This window comes from Mirounga angustirostris, unplaced genomic scaffold, assembly GCF_029215605.1.
Source record: "Mirounga angustirostris isolate CCGP_5_RB_7025 unplaced genomic scaffold, mMirAng1.0.hap1 SCAF_17, whole genome shotgun sequence".
Lineage (NCBI taxonomy): Eukaryota > Metazoa > Chordata > Mammalia > Carnivora > Phocidae > Mirounga > Mirounga angustirostris.
The window spans coordinates 49,521,902-49,541,297 of record NW_026991725.1 but is presented as its reverse complement, the minus strand read 5'-3'; the positions used below and the strand labels follow the sequence as shown (position 1 = coordinate 49,541,297).

The window sequence follows — 19,396 nt, the reverse complement described above, 5'->3', positions numbered from 1 at the left end:
AAAAAAAATTTTTTTTAAATAGCATAAGACATTAACTGAAAAAAGGGAATTCCCATAATGTTTTGAGCACTGGTCATGTTGGAATGAGTTTATCTTCCTAAGGTGGCTACTGAGAAATCCAGACATGATTGTTTCAATATTACTCATATTATTTTATGTCTGTGTATGTAACTTTACTTTTTTGGGGGGTGGGGTGGTAAGCCTATTGCTAAAAGTGAGCCACATGTATACACATACATATGTATGTGTATGTTTCTTCCCATGTTCTCTTGTTCAACAAGCATTCATTAAGCGCCTACTCCGTGTCTAGCGCTGTACCCTGCGGTGCTCCTTAGCGACAGAGCAGTAACCACCGGAGAGGTTGTGTTTGGCTCCTGCAGACAATGGAGTCATTGAAACGTGCTATTAAATGCTGAGTCATGGTCTGTCATCCTACTCTCAGCCCATGGGCATCTTCTCCATCCTGGAAGAGGAGTGCATGTTCCCCAAGGCCACAGACACCTCCTTCAAGAACAAGCTCTATGACCAACACCTGGGCAAGTCCAACAACTTCCAGAAGCCCAAGCCTGCCAAAGTCAAGGTCGAGGCGCACTTCTCTCTGATCCACTATGCCAGCACCGTGGACTACAACGTTGGTGGCTGGCTGGACAAGAACAAGGACCCCCTGAACGAGACCGTGGTCGGGCTGTACCAGAAGTCTTCCCTAGAGTTGCTGTCCTTCCTTTTTTCCAACTACGCTGGTGCAGAAGCAGGTGAAATTCTTCTCCCCCCGCCCCACCGCCCCGGCCCCATGGGAAGCTCTGCATAATTACTTCTTGAAGTACGAGTATTCGAGTGTGAACTTCAGACTGAGCTGGATTTATTTGTCTGTCTCTGATATCCAATTTTCTTTCTCCTATTCTTCTTCCTTAAGAGATTGAGTTCTGTAGAGGTAAACAGGGCCTCTCAGGGGACAAAATAGCCAACACCACATTTTTAAATAGCTTTTAAAAATTGAGATAGGGTGGCTGGCTGGCTCAGTTGGAAGAGCATGTGACTCTTGATTTGGGGGTCATTGAGTTGGATGTAGAGAGTTCTTAAATAAATAAATGAAGACTTTAAAAACTGAGATATAGGGCGCCTGGGTGGCTCAGTCGGTTAAGCGACTGCCTTTGGCTCAGGTCATGATCCTGGAGTCCCGGGATCGAGTTTGGCATTGGGCTCCCTGCTCGGCAGGGAGTCTGCTTCTCCCTCTGACCCTCCTCCCTCTCATGCTCTCTGTCTCTCATTCTCTCTGTCTCAAATAAATAAATAAAATCTTAAAAAAAATAAAAAATAAAAAATAAAAAAATAAAAACTGAGATATAATTCATATGCCATGCAATTTGCTCTTTAGAAAATTCAGGGGTTTTGAGTATATTTACTGGGTGTGCAACCATCTCCACTCTCAAATTCGAGAGCATTTTCATCACCCCTGTTACCCCTTCGCCAGGTCCTGGCAACTACAAATCTACTTTCTGTCCGTCTCTATGAATTTGCCTATTCTGGTCATTTCAGGTAAATGGAATCATTTTGCATCTGGCTTCTTTCATGTAGCAGAATGTTTCCAGGATTTGTCTGTGTTGGGACACACTTCTTTTTATAGATGAGTAATATTCCAGTGCATGGTAACACATTTTGTCTATCCACTCATGAGTTGATGGACATTTGGCTACTGTGGATCATGCTGCTATGAACATTTGTATATAAGTTTCTATTTGGGCATATGGTGTCAATTCCCTTAGATAGATACCTAGGAGTGGAATTGCTGAGTCATACGGTAACTCTATATTTAATTTCTTTTTTTTTTTTTAAGATTTTATTTTTATTTGCGAGAGAGAGAATGAGAGACAGAGAGCATGAGAGGGAGGAGGGTCAGAGGGAGAAGCAGACTCCCCGCGGAGCAGGGAGCCCGATGTGGGACTCGATCCCAGGACTCCAGGATCATGACCCGAGCCGAAGGCAGTCGCTTAACCAACTGAGCCACCCAGGCGCCCTATATTTAATTTCTTGAGGAAACCCCAGACTGTTTTCCAAAATAGTTGCACAATCCAGGATCACTTGTTACCTTTACTCACATTATATTTTTAAAATAATTGCCAAAATAGGGTTTTAAGATTATGGACTGTCTTAAATGCATCAATTTAAAAACTTAATGTTCTTAATGTGAAAATACAGGCAAAATAATCATTCGTTCTATAATTAGATCATTTTAAAAAACAAACAAGAAGGTGCACCTGGGCAACGCGGTGGGTTAAGCGTCAGACTCTGGGTTTTGGCGGAGGTCATGATGTGGGGGTCCTGGGATCGAGCCCCGTGTCAGACTCCGGGCTCAGTGCAGAGTCTCCTTGGGATTCTCTCTCCCTCCCCCTGCTCTCTCTCTCTCTCTCAAATAAATAAATAAATCTTTAAAAAAAAAGAAAAGAAAAGAAAGAAAGAAAGAGAAAGAAAGAAAGAAAGAAAGAAAGAAAGAAAGAAAGAAAGAAAGAAAGAAAGAAAGAAAGAAAGAAGGAAGTTAAAAGAAACAAAAACCTTCAGCCCTGTTACATCAAAAGAAAACCGAAAGTCGTATTTCAGGGTTTCAAGGACATGGCCACCACTAAAAAAAGAAAATCCTTGAGGACTGTTGGTGGGAATGTAAGTTGGTGCAGCCACTGTGGAAAACAGTATGGAGGTTCCTCAAAAAATTAAAAATAAAATTACCATATGATCCAGCAATCCATATCTGAAGGAAGAAAAGTCACTATCCTAAAGAGATTACCTGCACCCCCATGTTCACTGCAGCATTATTTATGATAGCCAAGACATGGAAACAATCTAAGTGTCCATCGAGATGAATGGATAAAGAAAACATGGTGTATATTCAGCCATAAAAAAAAAGAGAAAATCTTGGGTTTGTGACAACGTGGATAGACCTTGAGAACCTGATGCTAAGGGAAATGAGGCAGACAGAGAAAGACAAATCCTGTACCATCTCACTTATATGTGGAATCTAAAAAAACCGATCTCTCATGGAAACAGAGGTCAGGCTTCGTGGTTGCCAGAGGTGAGGGTGAGGAGTGGAGGAACTGAATGAAGGTGCCAAAAGATACTAACTTCCAATTTTAAGATAAAGAAGCTCTGGGATGTAATGTACAGCATGGTGACTATAGTTAACAATACCGGATTGCATATTTAAAAGTTGCTAAGAGAGTAGATCTTAAAAGTTCTCATCACAAGGAAAGTAATTGTAACCATGGATGGGCACAGATGTCAACTAAACTTAATGTGACTATTTCAGAATATATACATGCATCAAACCATTATGTCAGGACACCTGAAAGTTACACGGTGTAATTTATATGTCAATGATATCTCAATAACATGGGTGGGGGGCAGGGAGAGGGCTCAGGGCTACATCTGATGCACCCTCTGTGTCTGTCTCCAGGTGACTCCGGGGGAAGCAAAAAAGGTGGGAAGAAGAAAGGCTCCTCTTTCCAGACCGTGTCAGTGGTGTTCAGGGTTTGTGTTTTGGCAGTTTCTACGTTCGGTTGTTTTTCTGCCCTGTGAAATGGCATTTGCTGAGGTAAATGCACTTGTTCTGATTTGTGTCCCAGGAAAATTTAAACAAGCTGATGACCAGTTTAAGGAGCACTCACCCTCACTTTGTGCGATGCCTGATTCCCAATGAGACCAAGACTCCCGGTGAGTAAGAATCCACCAGAACAGGACTCCCCGAGACGTGTGCAAACTTCTGCGTGCGTGCGTGTTTTCCTGAGCAGAGGGTTATGGTGTTTATCACCTCTCAACGTCATCTATGAAGTAACATGTCCAGATTTAGCAAATACCCATTAAGTTCAAATTTCAGATAAACAATAAAAAATGTCTTCATGTAAGTATGATCCATGCCGTATTTGGGATACACTTACACTAAAAAACGATTTATTGTATCTGAAATTCAAAATCACCTTGGCATCCTGTATTTTATCTGGCACCCAACTCTGAAATCATATCCCAAATAGTTAAATACATTTAGAGACACATCAGAGCCGTGATTTTCATAAGGTTCTCCAAGGGTTCTGTGACTCCTTTCCCTGAAAGAGCACGACTGCATCTCGAGTATTCCACAGTTAAAACACCTGTTTCCCGAGCCTATATGGTATACTGTTACCCTATCATCTCTACTGCTTCTAATAGTGAGGTGAGTATAGTTCTCCCCATTTTACAGATGGGAAAACTGAGAACTGTAGATCTTAGAACAATGCGCAGTATAGTAGATCCTTAACCATCACTCAGTCCCCGATTCAGAAATATTCTTCGAGGGTAGCAGCATCTCAGTGCCATTTGTCACAAGAGAAGAACACATAGTCACACGGAGCTCTGACTCAGAGACAGCTCACTTACAGCTGATAGAATTATCTATCCCAAACATGAGTAAGCATTCTGCCTCGCAATGTGAGAAGGGATTCAGAGGCCGAAAGGAAAAAAAAAAACCCATCTCCGTCTGTTACTGCCCATGGGACCCTTAGCTGCATACTCTAGCTTTCTGGGCTATAAAATGAAGATTAAAGTGGCATTTCATGCATGCACTCAGCTATTCACTTATTTATTTAATGAGCGCTTATAAACTGTAAATATTAATTCACTCAACCTGCTTTACGGGGTGGTTGTGAGGATCGCTTGAGTGAGTGCATGTCAAGCATTTCAAGCAGGACTAAGTGCCTTGTGAACACCCAGTGTATGGCTGTCAATGATAATACTAATAATTGTTATTAGTATAATTACAAGAAGAAGAAGAATTATGTAATAATGTTATGTATGATAATAACCATGAGAGAAATTATAACATCATGGGGAAATAATTTTATTATTACATTAAAGATTAATTGCTTGTGATATTATTACAGTATAATTACATTATTAATTCTTACGATATTTATTTGTATTACTATTATTACTGAAAACCGGGCATTTTAATTCTCCAAATGACCATGGCTGCTATGTGTAGTGGGATCCATCTTCCGTGAATAAGTCAAAGGCAAAAACCAGCCAGCGCCCTGTTTGGACCCTCGTTGTCTTTGCAGGCTGCACCCCTCCCAGTGCGCCCAGCACAGCCCATTTCTCCTCCAGGGTTGGAACAGAGCTGTTTCTCTGGTTACGCATCAAACGAAATTGCTGGCTTGTGTGTAGCTGTCTTGTCACAAAGAAAGCGGATTTCCATTATCGTTTTTGAGCACATGTCTGCACAAATCAAATGGGCCATCCATAAAGCACCTGCCTGCAAGGATCAGGTGACAGGGGATGGATGGCCCCTCGCTGGGTGCAACCTCTACCTTTAGGGGCCCCCAGGGGTCTGGGCAATCCACCGGTTTCCTTTTTCTCTTGGAAGGTGAATTGTGATGAAATCTCCATCCCTTCCTGTGGATTTTGCTTCTCCTTCGTTCTGGTCCCTCTCTGTTTTCTTTCTTATTTCTGAGAATAGACGAAGACCCTACGATAGGAACATGGGCGAGGCTTTGGAAAGGACCTAGTGGGGCCTCTTCATTTTCTAGAAGAGGGAGTTGAGACTGCGGAAATTGAAGGGCCTGCCCCAGGGCGTCCGGAGCTGGGGCTGGAGTCCTGGTCCTGGATCAAACGGCTGGCACACTCAGTGCATGGTGGATGGTGGCCGCTCGAGCAAGGGGATCGAGGGGAAAGCGTAGGGAGGAATGGGCGAGCAGGCTGAGCAGGTTAAGAGGGGCTAGTTTGGATCATTTCAGCAGGCCCCAAGGTGTGGGGGCTGCCCTGGTTGTCTGGTGCCTGGCCTGAGCGCGGCGGCAGCCTGATGGTTGGGGGACATGGGCTTTGGGTTGGTTAGCTTGCGGGGGGTGAGATGTGTGCTTCCAGGGGAGCAGTCTGCCACCCTAGGAACTGGCTCTCAGGGGCAGGCTCTCGGGCTCCGCCAAGGCCCCAAGTTGCCAAAGCATCATAAAATACAGACCGTAAGACACCCTGATTCACGCAAATGCCCCCGAAGCTGAGATGGCAGTAGAAAGGAATTTGTTGGAGGAGACGAATGAGGGATAAAGAGAAAATTCTTTAGCGACGGTAACGTGAGAAAGATAAGGCAATAGCTCAGGGGACTTTTAGAAGGTTTGCACACGGGTCAGAGGGCAGAGAGGATTGTCTTTACAGGCTTTCCAGACACCGTCTCTGCCTGGGTTGGGAGGGACACGGGGAGAGCCCTGGAAGAAGTCAAGCCAGTTCTGAGCCTGCAGCAACAGCAGGGGCCCCCGGGAAGGAGGGAGCCCAGTCTCAGCTCTGCGACTAGGTGGCAGGGCCCTCACCTCTCCAGGAAATGGGGGCACACAGCTAGCAAATGCCAAAACCGGCATCGGAGCCCCTCAAAATCCTCATCCGAGAAGTACTGGGAGCTGGACTTGGTGATCCGTCAGGTTCACTCCCACGAAAGGTCCTCTGAGTGTCTGATATGATTCTCCTGGGTCTTAACCACTCCTTCCTCGAGAGAATCGCTGGCCAGTAGAATCTTCTGGAACGATGGAAATGTTGCACGTCTGTGCCATCCAGTACGTTAGCCACTGGGTACGTGACATGCCGCTGGTGCAGGTAGGAAAATGAACTTTTCATTTTAATGAATTTAAATTTAAATAACCGCATATGGCCAGAAACTATTGTATCAGACGGCACAGCTCCAACAGAACCTTGAAAATTGTGTAAATGAGTAGTCATCTCTCCTCCCAGCCACCAAGGAAAGCTGTGAGCCTTCTAGCAGTTTCCAGAAGGTTCATCAGACACAGCTTTAGCCCTCCCGCTCCCCAGCAACCTAGGGAACCCACAAGGAAAAGCCATTATGCAGCCATAAGATGGCTCCTAACCCCTCACACAGCCCCAGTACAGAATTTTCCCAGTGCCCATTTGATTTGTGCCTGACCCAAGAGAATCCCTGATAAGAGCTTGTCCCTATGGCTCCTCTTCTTCCTCCCAGCATTAGCCCCCCCACCCACGCCTTCCCAGAGCTCATGCTCAGCAGCTAGCGGATAACTGCTCTGCATTCAACTCCCTGCACCCTCTAAAGCATAGCTGTCCTTCTCTCTGTTTCTCTGCTCCCACTAAAATCACAGCCTGCAGATGCTATTGCCCTGACCTTGAGTAGAGAAGGGCACATCACGTTATCTAATGGGAAGTCCAGAGGGTACCCATGCTCATTCCAGCCTAGCTAAGTCTCAAGGGTCACGAACAGGGTAAAGATCAATATTTTGGCTTTTAGCCCATAAGAATGGGATGCTCGAGTGTCCCCAGGAGGTTGGGATTATTTCTACTGTGAGACTATAGATAGGCTCCAGGCTCTCCCAGCCCCTCCATCTTAGAGTTGGCACTAACTTTATCCACTCAAGTCTGGGTGCACTGGCGTGTCTCTCGGTGGCCAGACCGTCAAAGACAATGAAAAAGCCACCGACATATCCCCGGGACACTCTCTCCCCAGGCGTGATGGACCACTACTTGGTCATGCAACAACTACACTGTAACGGGGTCCTCGAGGGCATCTGGATTTGCAGGAAAGGGTTCCCCAGCCGGATCCTCTATGCTGACTTCAAACAGAGGTAAGTCACCTGGCTTTGCATCTCTCTCTCTCTTTTTTAAGATTTTATTTATTTATTTGAAAGAGAGAACATGAGCTGGGGGAGTGGCAGAGGGAGAGGAAGAAGCAGATTCCCCCCCTGAGCAGGGAGCCCGACACGGGGCTCGATCCCAGGGACCCCAAGATCATGACCTGAGCCAAAGGCAGATGCTTAACCAACTGAGCCACCCAGGCACCCCGCATCTCTCTCCTTCTGAGGTCACCTTGTACATTCCCCAGAGGAACTCCTTGGGCTGGGTGTTTGGTGAGCTCACAGCTTCCCAGGGTTTCCATGAGCCTTGTCTTTAGCTGGGGGGATGATCTATGCCCAAAGTGGTCCCAGGATCAGAACCCTAACCCTCCCAGCTCAACTGTGCCTCCAGAGCGAGTTTCTCACCTTCCACACTATTGACGTTTGGGGCTAGGTAATCCTTTCTTGTGGGGGTTGTCATGTGTGTTGTAGGATTTTAGCAGCATCCCTGGTCTCTACCTACAGTGTTGGGAGCAAACCACACCCCACCCACACACTGGGACAATCAGAAATGTCTCCAGACATTGCCAGATGTCCCCTGGGCAGGGGGGAGAAGGGGGGGTTAAGTTGTCCCCAGTTGAGTCCTGCTGTTCCAGGCCAGCTCTCTCCTCCCAGCTGCCATCTGGGCCCACAATTCCAGGCCTTGTCTGGAGTAGAGGAAGGGAGAGAACACTCCAGAGGTAGGAGGACCAAGGTCTGCAAGTCACAGAGGATGTCAAGGATCTTTTATGCCGATAAGAACTATTTCCTCTGAAAACAAAATTCCAGCTGTGTACCCCCCTCTCCCAGACTAGCTGAATGATATTCCATTTCCTCCTAAGGCTGGAGCAGGAGAAGGTTCTAGAAGGCCTGGTCTTAGGTAGGGGGCGGGCCTTGTCTCAGCTATGGAGCCTCTCTCGGGGATTGAATCCATTCAGGAAATTTTGTCCCTCGATGGAAACTGCCTCCCAACCTAGCACTGTCAAGCCAATGAAGAGGGCCTAAGTAGATGCTAGGCCTGACCCAGCTTCCAAAGCTTGGAGTGAGGGTAAGGCGTCTTCTCGGCTTCCCGTGTGCTTGGCCAACTGCTCGGCGACTCTTTTTTTTTTTTATTTTTTTATTCTTATGTTAATCCCCATACATTACATCATTAGTTTTAGATGAAGTGTTCCATGATTCATTGTTTGTGCATAACACCCAGTGCTCCATGCAGAATGTGCCCTCCTCAATACCCACCACCAGGCTAACCCCTCCTCCCACCCCCCTCCCCTCTAGAAACCTCAGTTTGTTTTTCAGAGTCCATCGTCTCTCATGGTTCATCTCCCCCTCCGATTTCCCCCACTTCATTCTTCCCCTCCCGCTACCTTCTTCTTCTTCTTTTTTTTTTCTTCACATATATTGCATTATTTGTTTCAGAGGTACAGATCTGAGATTCAACAGTCTTGCACAATTCACAGCGCTTACCAGAGCACATACCCTCCCCAGTGTCTATCACCCAGTCACCCCATCCCTCCCACCCCACGCCCCACTCCAGCAACCCTCAGTTTGTTTCCTGAGATTAAGAATTCCTCATATCAGTGAGATCATATGATACATGTCTTTCTCTGTTTGACTTATTTCGCTCAGCATAATACCCTCCAGTTCCATCCACGTCGTTGCAAATGGCAAGATCTCGTTCCTTTTGATGGCTGCATAATATTCCATTGTATATATATACCACTTCTTCTTTATCCATTCATCTGTCGACGGACATCTTGGCTCTTTCCACAGTTTGGCTATTGTGGACACTGCTGCTATAAACATCAGGGTGCACGTACCCCTTCGGATCCCTACTTTTGTATCTTTGGGGTAAATACCCAGTAGTGCAATTGCTGGATCATATGGTAGCTCTATTTTCAACTTTTTGAGGAACCTCCATACAGTTTTCCAGAGTGGCTGCACCAGCTTGCATTCCCACCAACAGTGTAGGAGGAGGGCTCCCCTTTCTCCACATCCCCGACTGCTCGGCGACTCTTGTCACCTAAACCGGGGTGGCTCTCCAGAGTCCGTGTTCCCTCAGGGGATGGCGTGGCCTTTCTGGCCATAGGTCATCACAGAATGGGCTGGGCCCTTGCAGGGGTGAGGCCCCTGAGCAGAGAGGAGCAGGGTGAGGCCCTCAGGAAATTGCACGGAGGGAGCACCCTCCCAGCTCTGTGCGGCCAGAGGCCCTTCTACCCCAAGACCCCCCACACCCAGCTGTCTCCAGGTAGCCGACTGACCGTGCTCCGCATCCCGCCCCGCCCAGGTACCGGATCCTCAACCCCAGTGCCATCCCCGAAGGGCAGTTTATTGACAGCAAAAAGGCTTCTGAGAAGTTCTGAGCTCCATCGACATACACGCGAACAAGGGACACCTCCCTGCTCCACCCCATGTCACCCACAACCCCAGGCTGCTTGTCAGCTGGTGGGAGGAAAGGGCCTCTTTCCCCGTCCGGCCAACCTGATGACCCCATTGCGCAGGAGCCCACGCAGAAGGAGCCTGGGTCTAGGTATCGAGAATTCTGTCTCCATGTTGATTTCTAAGTGTCTAGAGGCTTGATTGGAAGCCAGCCCCCCTCACCCCCAGCAATGGAAGAAAGCAATAGAAAGCTCTAGGGTCCTAAAAGAGCAGAGCAAAGGCACTCTTACATGGGACGAGAGAGCCAAGGAAGGAGGAGAATGCAGCAAGGATTCCAGGAACAGTGAAAACTGGGAGGCAATGATGATAACAGATAAAAACGGCTACCATTTATTGAGCACAGGGGGATCCGGCCCTGTGACTCGGCCTCTATGCACCTTGCATTCGGTCCTCCCGATAACCCGAAGGTGATAAGGCTAGTCCTGACCTCGTGGGGTTACAGGGAGGGCAGGGGAATAAAGGCTCCCAGAAGGCAAGAAACTTGCTCGAGTTCACGTGGACAGTGAGGGACAAAGGTCAGCTTCAAATCCTGGCCTGACTGCAGAGCTCTCCCTCCTGGAAAGGGCCAGTCCGGGGCCTGTGTCCCGCCTCCCACCCCCCGGGAGTCCTGCTTCCTCGGAATGTCGGCCGTGTGGGCCATGGGTGAGTGGGCCAGAGGGTAGGACAGAGGGCAGACAGAGAGGAGGATGGGGAGGAAGAACCATCTCTGAATTTCTCCCAATCTGGGCACAGCTGAGCTCGGAGGGTACTTTCTGGACCCATCCTTGCCTCCTGTGAGTGAGCTCTGTCCGAATCGGTCCGTGGGGGTTGGAGGGGCCTAGACGTCCTGTGGAACAGAGCTCGGGAGAGGCCACTGTGGGGCCCAGCGGACTGCTGGGCCCAGGCCACGGCTCTGAAGGCTGAGGGCTGGGCTGGGCAGAAACAGGCTCCCAGGAGGGCCCCGGTTTGCACGGTGGCTGAGAACAAAGCAGGGCTCGTCTCTCCTCTGACGCAGGTGTTTTTCAAAGCTGGACTTCTCGGACTCCTGGAGGAAACGAGGGACGAGAAGCTGGTGACCCTGATGACGTGCATGCAGGCCATCTGCCGGGGGTACCTGATGCAGGTGGAGTTCAAGAAGATGACGGAGAGGAGGTGATGTGGACCCTCGCCCCGCCTTATCCTGCCCTCCCTACTTCGCAGGGGCTGGTTGCTTCCTGGTTTCGGTCTCAGGCATCTCTGTCCTCGCTCCTTCATTTAACCAACACCTGCCGAGCAGCCCCTCTGTGCTGGGGACCCTGCATGGCACTGGGGATACAGAGAGGAGTCCTGCCCTCCAGGAGCTCAGGGGTGGGTTGGAAACAGACCCTTGCATGGCTGACTGTAACATGCATGACAAGTGCCAAGTCAGAGTCACATTCGGGGCAATGGGGGATGGTGAGAACAAGCCCTCCACCTGGCCGGGGGTTGGGGCAGGCTGAAGGAGTCAGCAAGAGGAAAGAACTTTCGGAAGGAAGCTTTGCTTCCTTCCTGAGAAAGGATAGCCTGGAGGCCACCACGGTGGGAGCGAGGAGGGAGATGCACCCAATACAGGCTTTCCTGTACCACGTTCATGAGACCAGACGCGGGCGTCGGCTGGAAAGAATTGGCAGGTGCATATGGGGACAAGGGAGAGGATTGGGTTTGCAGACGATGACAAGGACCTGAACTAAGACGTAGTCCAGCTGTTGAGGGAGCAGGGGATGGATTCCAGGGACACTGAAGAGTTTTACTCCTTCGATAATTCACCGGCAACACTGGTGGCTGGTTACGTGCGGGAATTTGAGGGAGGGGGAATTTGGGGGGAGGTCCGTTCTCCTTGATTCCCTGATGCCCTCTATTGCCCAAACACTGGCGTTGCCACATGGGCCACCATCATGCATTCGTCAAGAACACCTCGTGGGCATCTAGCTGGGTGAAGTGAATGGAAGCCAGCACAGAAACAGGGGAAAGAAGAGCCCTCGGCAGGAGCCGGTTTATGGGAAAGGGAAGCAAGTTTTCAGGCACACGTGAACTCTGGAGGATACGGAGTAGGAGGTAAGGCAGGTGGCCCTGGACACAGGCAACACTCAAAATCAGGAAACTCGGCGAATTCTAGGAGAGCGAGTGTCGGGGAGACGGTCTTGGGTGTACATCCAGAGGTAAGCAGGAAAAGGGACCCCACACATCAGAGCACCCTGAGGCAGGAATCATGGAATCAAAGGCAATGGGGTCTTTCAAAAAGATGAGAGCCATTCAAATGTGGGAGACGGGCGCCTGGGTGGCTCAGTCCGTTAGGCGTCTGCCTTCCGCTCAGATCATGATCCCGGGGTCCTGGGATCGAGTCCCGCATTGGGCTCTCTGCTCAGCAAGGAGTCTGCTTCTCCTTCTCGCTCAGCCTGCCGCGCCCCCTGCTTGCGCTCTCTCGCTCTCTCTGTGTGTCAAATAAATAAGTAAAATCCTTAAAAAAAACTGGGAGGGGAGCAAGATGGCGGAGGAGTAGGAGACCTGGATTTCGTCTCCTCTCAGGAATTCAGCTGGATAGGGATCAAACCATTCTGAACACCTACAAACTCAACAGGAGATCGAAGAAAAGAAGAGCAACAACTGTCTCAGCAGAAAAGCGACCACTTTCTGGAAGGTAGGACGTGCGGAGAAGTGAATCCGAGGCGATATTCGGGAGGATAGACGGCGGGGGAGGGGCCTCCGTCGGCCGCTTCTGGCAAGTGATAGAGCCGCGGAGCACAAAATCGGAACTTAAAAGTCAGCTCCGCCGAGGGACGTCACTCTGGTGGCTCAGCGGGGGGTGGAACCCTCCGGGACAGTGTGGTCTCAGGACCCTCGGGGTCACAGAAAGACCGGGGGTGCCTGAGGGCAGCAGAGCTCCCAGGTAACGCAGCAGGGAAGCCGGCTGCAGAGGCGGAGCCCAGGCGCGGGCTCTCAGCTGGGGTTGCCATTAACCGCGATCCGCGGCCCAGTCGGGCCCCTGCTCCTCCAGCAGGGACCCCACAAGCGGCAGATCCGGGGAGACTCACCTTCCTCCCCCGGGAGGAGCCGCGCGGGAGTGCACCGCAGGGATCTGCTGGGTTTGGAGACTCCAGACCGGGTCCGGTGCCAGAGATAGAAACGCGTGGTCACAGGCCGGTTGAGCACGGAGTGCAGCTGCAAACCGGGGAGACGGGAGTGACTGACGGCTTTTCTCTGGGGGCTCACTGAGGAGCGGGCCCGAGTTCTCGGCTCCTCCGGGGCGGAGATTGGGAGGCCGCCATTTTCACTCTCCGCCTCCAAAGCTGTACGGAAAGCTCGCAGGGAACAAAAGCCCCGGAGAGCAAACCCGAGCAGATTACTTAGCCGGGAGGGGGCAAGGGCGGGGCACTTCCGCCTCCGGCAGAGACATTTGGAAACCACGGCAACAGGCCCCTCCCCAGAAGATCAGCGAGAACAGCCAGCCAAGACCAAGTTTACCGATCAATGAGAACAGCAGAACTCCAGCGCTAAGGGACTACTGCACATAGAATTCACGGCTTTTTTACCATGATTCCTTAGTCTTTTAAAGTTAATTTTTTTTTAACTGTCTTTTTGTCTTTTTATTTCTTTTTGAATTTTTCTTTTTCCCTTTTTCAAACAACATCTTATCAATCCCTTTTTTTAAAAAAAACATTTTTATTTTTCATTTTTAGAGTCATATTCTATCCCTTCATAGTAGTTACCCATATTTTTGGCTTATATATATAAGTTGTTCTCTCTTTAAAATTTTGAGATAGTTTCTTCTAACAGATTAAAATATACCCTAAATCTCTAGTATATGGTGTTCTCTATTCCCCTGCCTGATCACATCCTCTCCCTTTTTTTTTCTTTTTCTTTTTTCTTTTTTTAAATCCTCTTTCTTTTTTCAAACAACTTCTTATCAATTCCTTTTATAAAATTTTTTATAATTTCCATTTTTACAGTCATTTTCCATCCCTTCATCATATCAACCCTTATTTTTGTACATATATAAGTTTTTCTTTCTTTAAAATTTTGGGAGACACTTTCTTCTAAAAGACCAAAACACACCCCAAATCTAGTGTGTGGCACTGATCTATATACCATATAGATCATATTTGATCACATTCTGGTTTTTCTTTTGTTGTTGTTCTTTTGTTTTGTTTGTTGTTGTTTTTATCTTTATCTTTTTCTTTTTTTTTTCTTTTTTTTTTTTTCTCTCTTTCCCCTTCTTATCCCACTGCTTCAGGTCTTTTCTGATTTGTTTAGAGTATATTTTCTGGGGACGTGGTTACTCTGCTAGCATTTTGTTCTCTCATTAATCTATTCTCCTCTGCACAAAATGACGAGACGGAAAAAATCACCTCAACAAAAAGAACAAGAGGCAGTACCGACTGCCAGGGACCTACTCAATACGGACATTAGTACGATGTCAGATCTAGAGTTCAGAATCATCACTTTAAAGATACTAGCTGGGCTTGAAAAAAATATGGAAGTTATTAGAGAAACTCTTTCTGGAGAAGTAAAAGAGCTAAAATCCAACCAAGTAGAAATCAAAAAGGCTATTAATGAGGTGCAATCAAAAATGGGGGCACTAACTGCTAGAATAAATGAGGCAGAAGAGAGAATCAGTAATATAGAAGATGAAATGCTGGAAAATAAAGAAGCTGAGAAAAAGAGAGATAAACAACTACTGGATCATGAGGGCAGAATTCGAGAGATAAGTGATACCATAAGACGAAACAACATTAGAATAATTGGGATCCCAGAAGAAGAAGAAAGAGAGAGGGGGGCAGAAGGTATAATGGAGCAAATTATAGCAGAGAACTTCCCTAATTTGGGGAAAGAAACAGGCATGAAAATCCAGGAAGCACAGAGAACCCCTCTCAAAATCAATAAAAATAGGTCAACTCCCCGACATCTAATAGTAAAACTTACAAGTCTCACAGACAAAGAGAAAATCCTGAAAGCAGCTCGGGAGAAGAGATATGTAACCTACAATGGTAGAAACATTAGATTGGCAACAGACCTATCCACAGAGACCTGGCAGGCCAGAAAGGACTGGCAGGATATATTCAGAGCACTAAATGAGAAAAATATGCAGCCAAGAATACTCTATCCAGCTAGGCTGTCATTGAAAATTGAAGGAGAGATAAAAAGTTTCCAGGACAAAAAAAAACTAAAGGAATTTGCAAACACAAAACCAGCCCTACAGGAAATCTTGAAAGGGGTCCTCTAAGCAAAGAGAGACCCTAAAAGCAACATAGACCAGAAAGGAACACAGACAATATATGGTAACAGTCACCTTACAGGCAATACAATGGCACTAAATTCCTATCTTTCAATAGTTACCTTGAATGTAAATGGGCTAAATGCCCCAATCAAAAGACACAGGCTAACAGACTGGATTAAAAAACAAGATCCATCGATATGCTGTCTGCAAGAGACTCATTTTAGACCCAAAGACACCCCCAGATTGAAAGTGAGGGGGTGGAAAACCATTTACCATGCTAATGGACACCAAAAGAAAGCTGGGGTGGCAATCCTTATATCAGACAAATTAGATTTTAAACCAAAGACTGTAATAAGAGATGAGGAAGGACACTATATCATACTTAAAGGATCTATCCAACAAGAAGATCTAACAATTGTAAATATCTATGCCCCTAACATGGGAGCAGCCAATTATATAAGGCAATTAATAACAAAAGCAAAGAAACACATCAACAACAATACAATAATAGTGGGGGACTTTAACATCCCCCTCACTGAAATGGACAGATCATCTAAGCAAAAGATCAACAAGGAAATAAAGACTTTAAATGACACACTGGACCAAATGGACTTCACAGACATATTCAGAACATTCCACCCCAAAGCAACGGAATACACATTCTTCTCTACTGCCCATGGAACATTCTCCAGAATCGACCACATCCTAGGTCATAAATCAGGTCTCAACCGGTACCAAAAGATTGGGATCATTCCCTGCCTATTTTCAGACCACAATGCTTTGAAACTAGAACTCAATCCCAAGAGGAAAGTCGGAAAGAACTCAAATACATGGAGGCTAAAGAGCATCCTACTGAAGAATGAATGGGTCAACCAGGAAATTAAAGAAGAATTAAAAAAATACATGGAAACTAATGAAAATGAAAACACAACTGTTCAAAATCTTTGGGATGCAGCAAAGGCAGTCCTAAGAGGAAAGTATATAGCAATACAAGCCTTTCTCAAGAAACAAGAAAGGTCTCAAGTACACAACCTAACCCTACACCTAAAGGAGCTGGAGAAAGAACAGCAAATAAAGCCTAAACCCAGCAGGAGAAGAGAAATCATAAAGATCAGAGCAGAAATCAATGAAATAGAAACTAAAAGAACAGTAGAACAGATCAACGAAACTAGGAGCTGGTTCTTTGAAAGAATTAACAAGATTGATAAACCCCTGGCCAGACTTATCAAAAAGAGAAGAGAAATGACCCAAATCAACAAAATCATGAATAAAAGAGGAGAGATCACAACCAACACCAAAGAAATACAAACAATTATAAGAACATATTATGAGCAACTCTATGCCAGCAAATTAGATAACCTGGAAGAGATGGATGCATTCCTAGAGATGTATCAACTACCAAAACTGAACCAGGATGAAATAGAAAACCTGAACAGACCTATAACCACTAAGGAAATTGAAGCAGTCATCAAAAATCTCCCAAAAAACAAAAGCCCAGGGCCAGATGGCTTCCCAGGGGAATTCTACCAAACATTTCAAGAAGAATTAATACCTATTCTTCTGAAACTGTTCCAAAAAATTGAAACGGAAGGAAAACTTCCAAACTCATTTTATGAGGCCAGCATTACCTTGATCCCCAAACCAGACAAAGACCCCATCAAAAAGGAGAATTACAGACCAATATCCCTGATGAACATGGATGCAAAAATTCTCACCAAAATACTAGCCAATAGGATCCAACAGTACATTAAAAGGATTATTCACCATGACCAAGTGGGATTTATCCCTGGGCTGCAAGGTTGGTTCAACATCCGCAAATCAATCAATGTGATACAGTACATTAACAAAGGAAAGAACAAGAATCATATGATCCTCTCGATAGATGCCGAAAAAGCTTTTGACAAAGTACAGCATCCTTTCTTGATCAAAACTCTTCAGAGTATAGGGATAGAGGGTACATACCTCAATATCATAAAAGCCATCTATGAAAAACCTACAGCAAATATTATTCTCAATGGGGAAAAACTGAGAGCTTTCCCCCTAAGGTCAGGAACGCGGCAGGGATGTCCACTATCACCACTGCTATTCAACATAGTATTGGAAGTCCTAGCCACAGCAATCAGACAACAAAAAGAAATCAAAGGCATCCAAATTGGCAAAGAAGAAGTCAAACTCTCACTCTTTGCAGATGATATGATACTTTATGTGGAAAACCCAAAAGACTCCACCCCAAAACTGCTAGAACTCATACAGGAATTCAGTAAAGTGGCAGGATATAAAATCAATGCACAGAAGTCAGTGGCATTCCTATACACCAACAACAAGACAGAAGAAAGAGAAATTAAGGAGTCGATCCCATTTACAATTGCACCCAAAACCATAAGATACCTAGGAATAAATCTAACCAAAGAGACAAAGGATCTGTACTCAGAAAACTATAAAATACTCATGAAAGAAATTGAGGAAGACACAAAGAAATGGAAAAACGTTCCATGCTCATGGATTGGAAGAACAAATATTGTGAAGATGTCAATGCTACCTAGAGCAATCTACACATTCAATGCAATCCCCATCAAAATACCATCCACTTTTTTCAAAGAAATGGAACAAATAATCCTAAAATTTGTATGGAACCAGAAAAGACCCCGCATAGCCAGAGGAATATTGAAAAAGAAAAGCAAAGCCGGTGGCATCACAATTCCGGACTTCAAGCTCTATTACAAAGCTGTCATCATCAAGACAGCATGGTACTGGCACAAAAACAGACACATCGATCAATGGAACAGAATAGAGAGCCCAGAAATGGACCCTCAACTCTATGGTCAACTAATCTTCGACAAAGCGGGAAAGAATGTCCAATGGAACAAAGACAGTCTCTTCAACAAATGGTGTTGGGAAAATTGGATAGACACATGCAGAAGAATGAAACTGGACCACTTCCTTACACCACACACAAAAATAGACTCCAAATGGTTGAAAGACCTCAATGTGAGACAGGAGTCCATCAAAATCCTAAAGGAGAACACAGGCAACAACCTCTTTGACCTCAGCCGAAGCAACTTCTTCCTAGAAACATCGCCAAAGGCAAGGGAAGCAAGGGCAAAAATGAACTATTGGGACTTCATCAAGATAAGAAGCTTTTGCAAAGCAAAGGAAACAGTTAACAAAACCAAAAGACAACCGACAGAATGGGAGAAGATATTTGCAAATGACATATCAGATAAAGGGCTAGTATCCAAAATCTATAAAGAACTCATCAAACTCAACACCCAAAGAACAAAGAATCCAATTAAGAAATGGGCAGAAGACATGAACAGACATTTTTCCAAAGAAGACATCCAAATGGCCAACAGACACATGAAAAAGTGCTCAATATCGCTCGGCATCAGGGAAATCCAAATCAAAACCTCAATGAGATATCACCTCACACCAGTCAGAATGGCTAAAATGAACAAGTCAGGAAACGACAGATGTTGGCGGGGATGCGGAGAAAGGGGAACCCTCCTACACTGTTGGTGGGAATGCAAGCTGGTGCAGCCACTCTGGAAAACTGTATGGAGGTTCCTCAAAAAGTTGAAAATAGAGCTACCATATGATCCAGCAATTGCACTACTGGGTATTTACCCCAAAGATACAAAAGTAGGGATCCGAAGGGCTACGTGCACCCCGATGTTTATAGCAGCAATGTCCACAATAGCCAAACTGTGGAAAGAGCCAAGATGTCCATCGACAGATGAATGGATAAAGAAGATGTGGTATATATATACAATGGAATATTATGCAGCCATCAAAAGGAATGAGATCTTGCCATTTGCAACGACGTGGATGGAACTGGAGGGTATTATGTTGAGTGAAATAAGTCAAACAGAGAAAGACATGTATCATATGATCTCACTGATATGAGGAATTCTTAATCGCAGGAAACAAACTGAGTGTTGTTGGAGTGGGGGGTGGGGTGGGAGGGATGGGGGGACTGGGTGATAGACACTGGGGAGTGTATGTGCTCTGGTAAGCGCTGTGAATTGTGCAAGACTGTTGAATCTCAGATCTGTACCTCTGAAACAAATAATGCAATATATGTTAAGAAAAAAAAAAAAAGAAGAAGAAGAAGAAGGTAGCGGGA

General features: G+C 46.1%; 1 protein-coding gene across 1 annotated transcript in view; it reads left to right on the top strand.

Moving 5' to 3' along the window:
- The window catches only part of MYH13 (myosin heavy chain 13), a 57,613-nt gene that overhangs the window by 15,070 nt on the left and 23,147 nt on the right, over positions 1-19,396 (top strand). Inside the window, 7 exon segments of the mRNA XM_064583353.1 lie at positions 443-752; positions 3,446-3,519; positions 3,615-3,702; positions 7,481-7,598; positions 9,910-9,977; positions 9,980-10,023; positions 11,056-11,192. Coding sequence (XP_064439423.1) covers positions 443-752; positions 3,446-3,519; positions 3,615-3,702; positions 7,481-7,598; positions 9,910-9,977; positions 9,980-10,023; positions 11,056-11,192 — 839 coding nt within the window.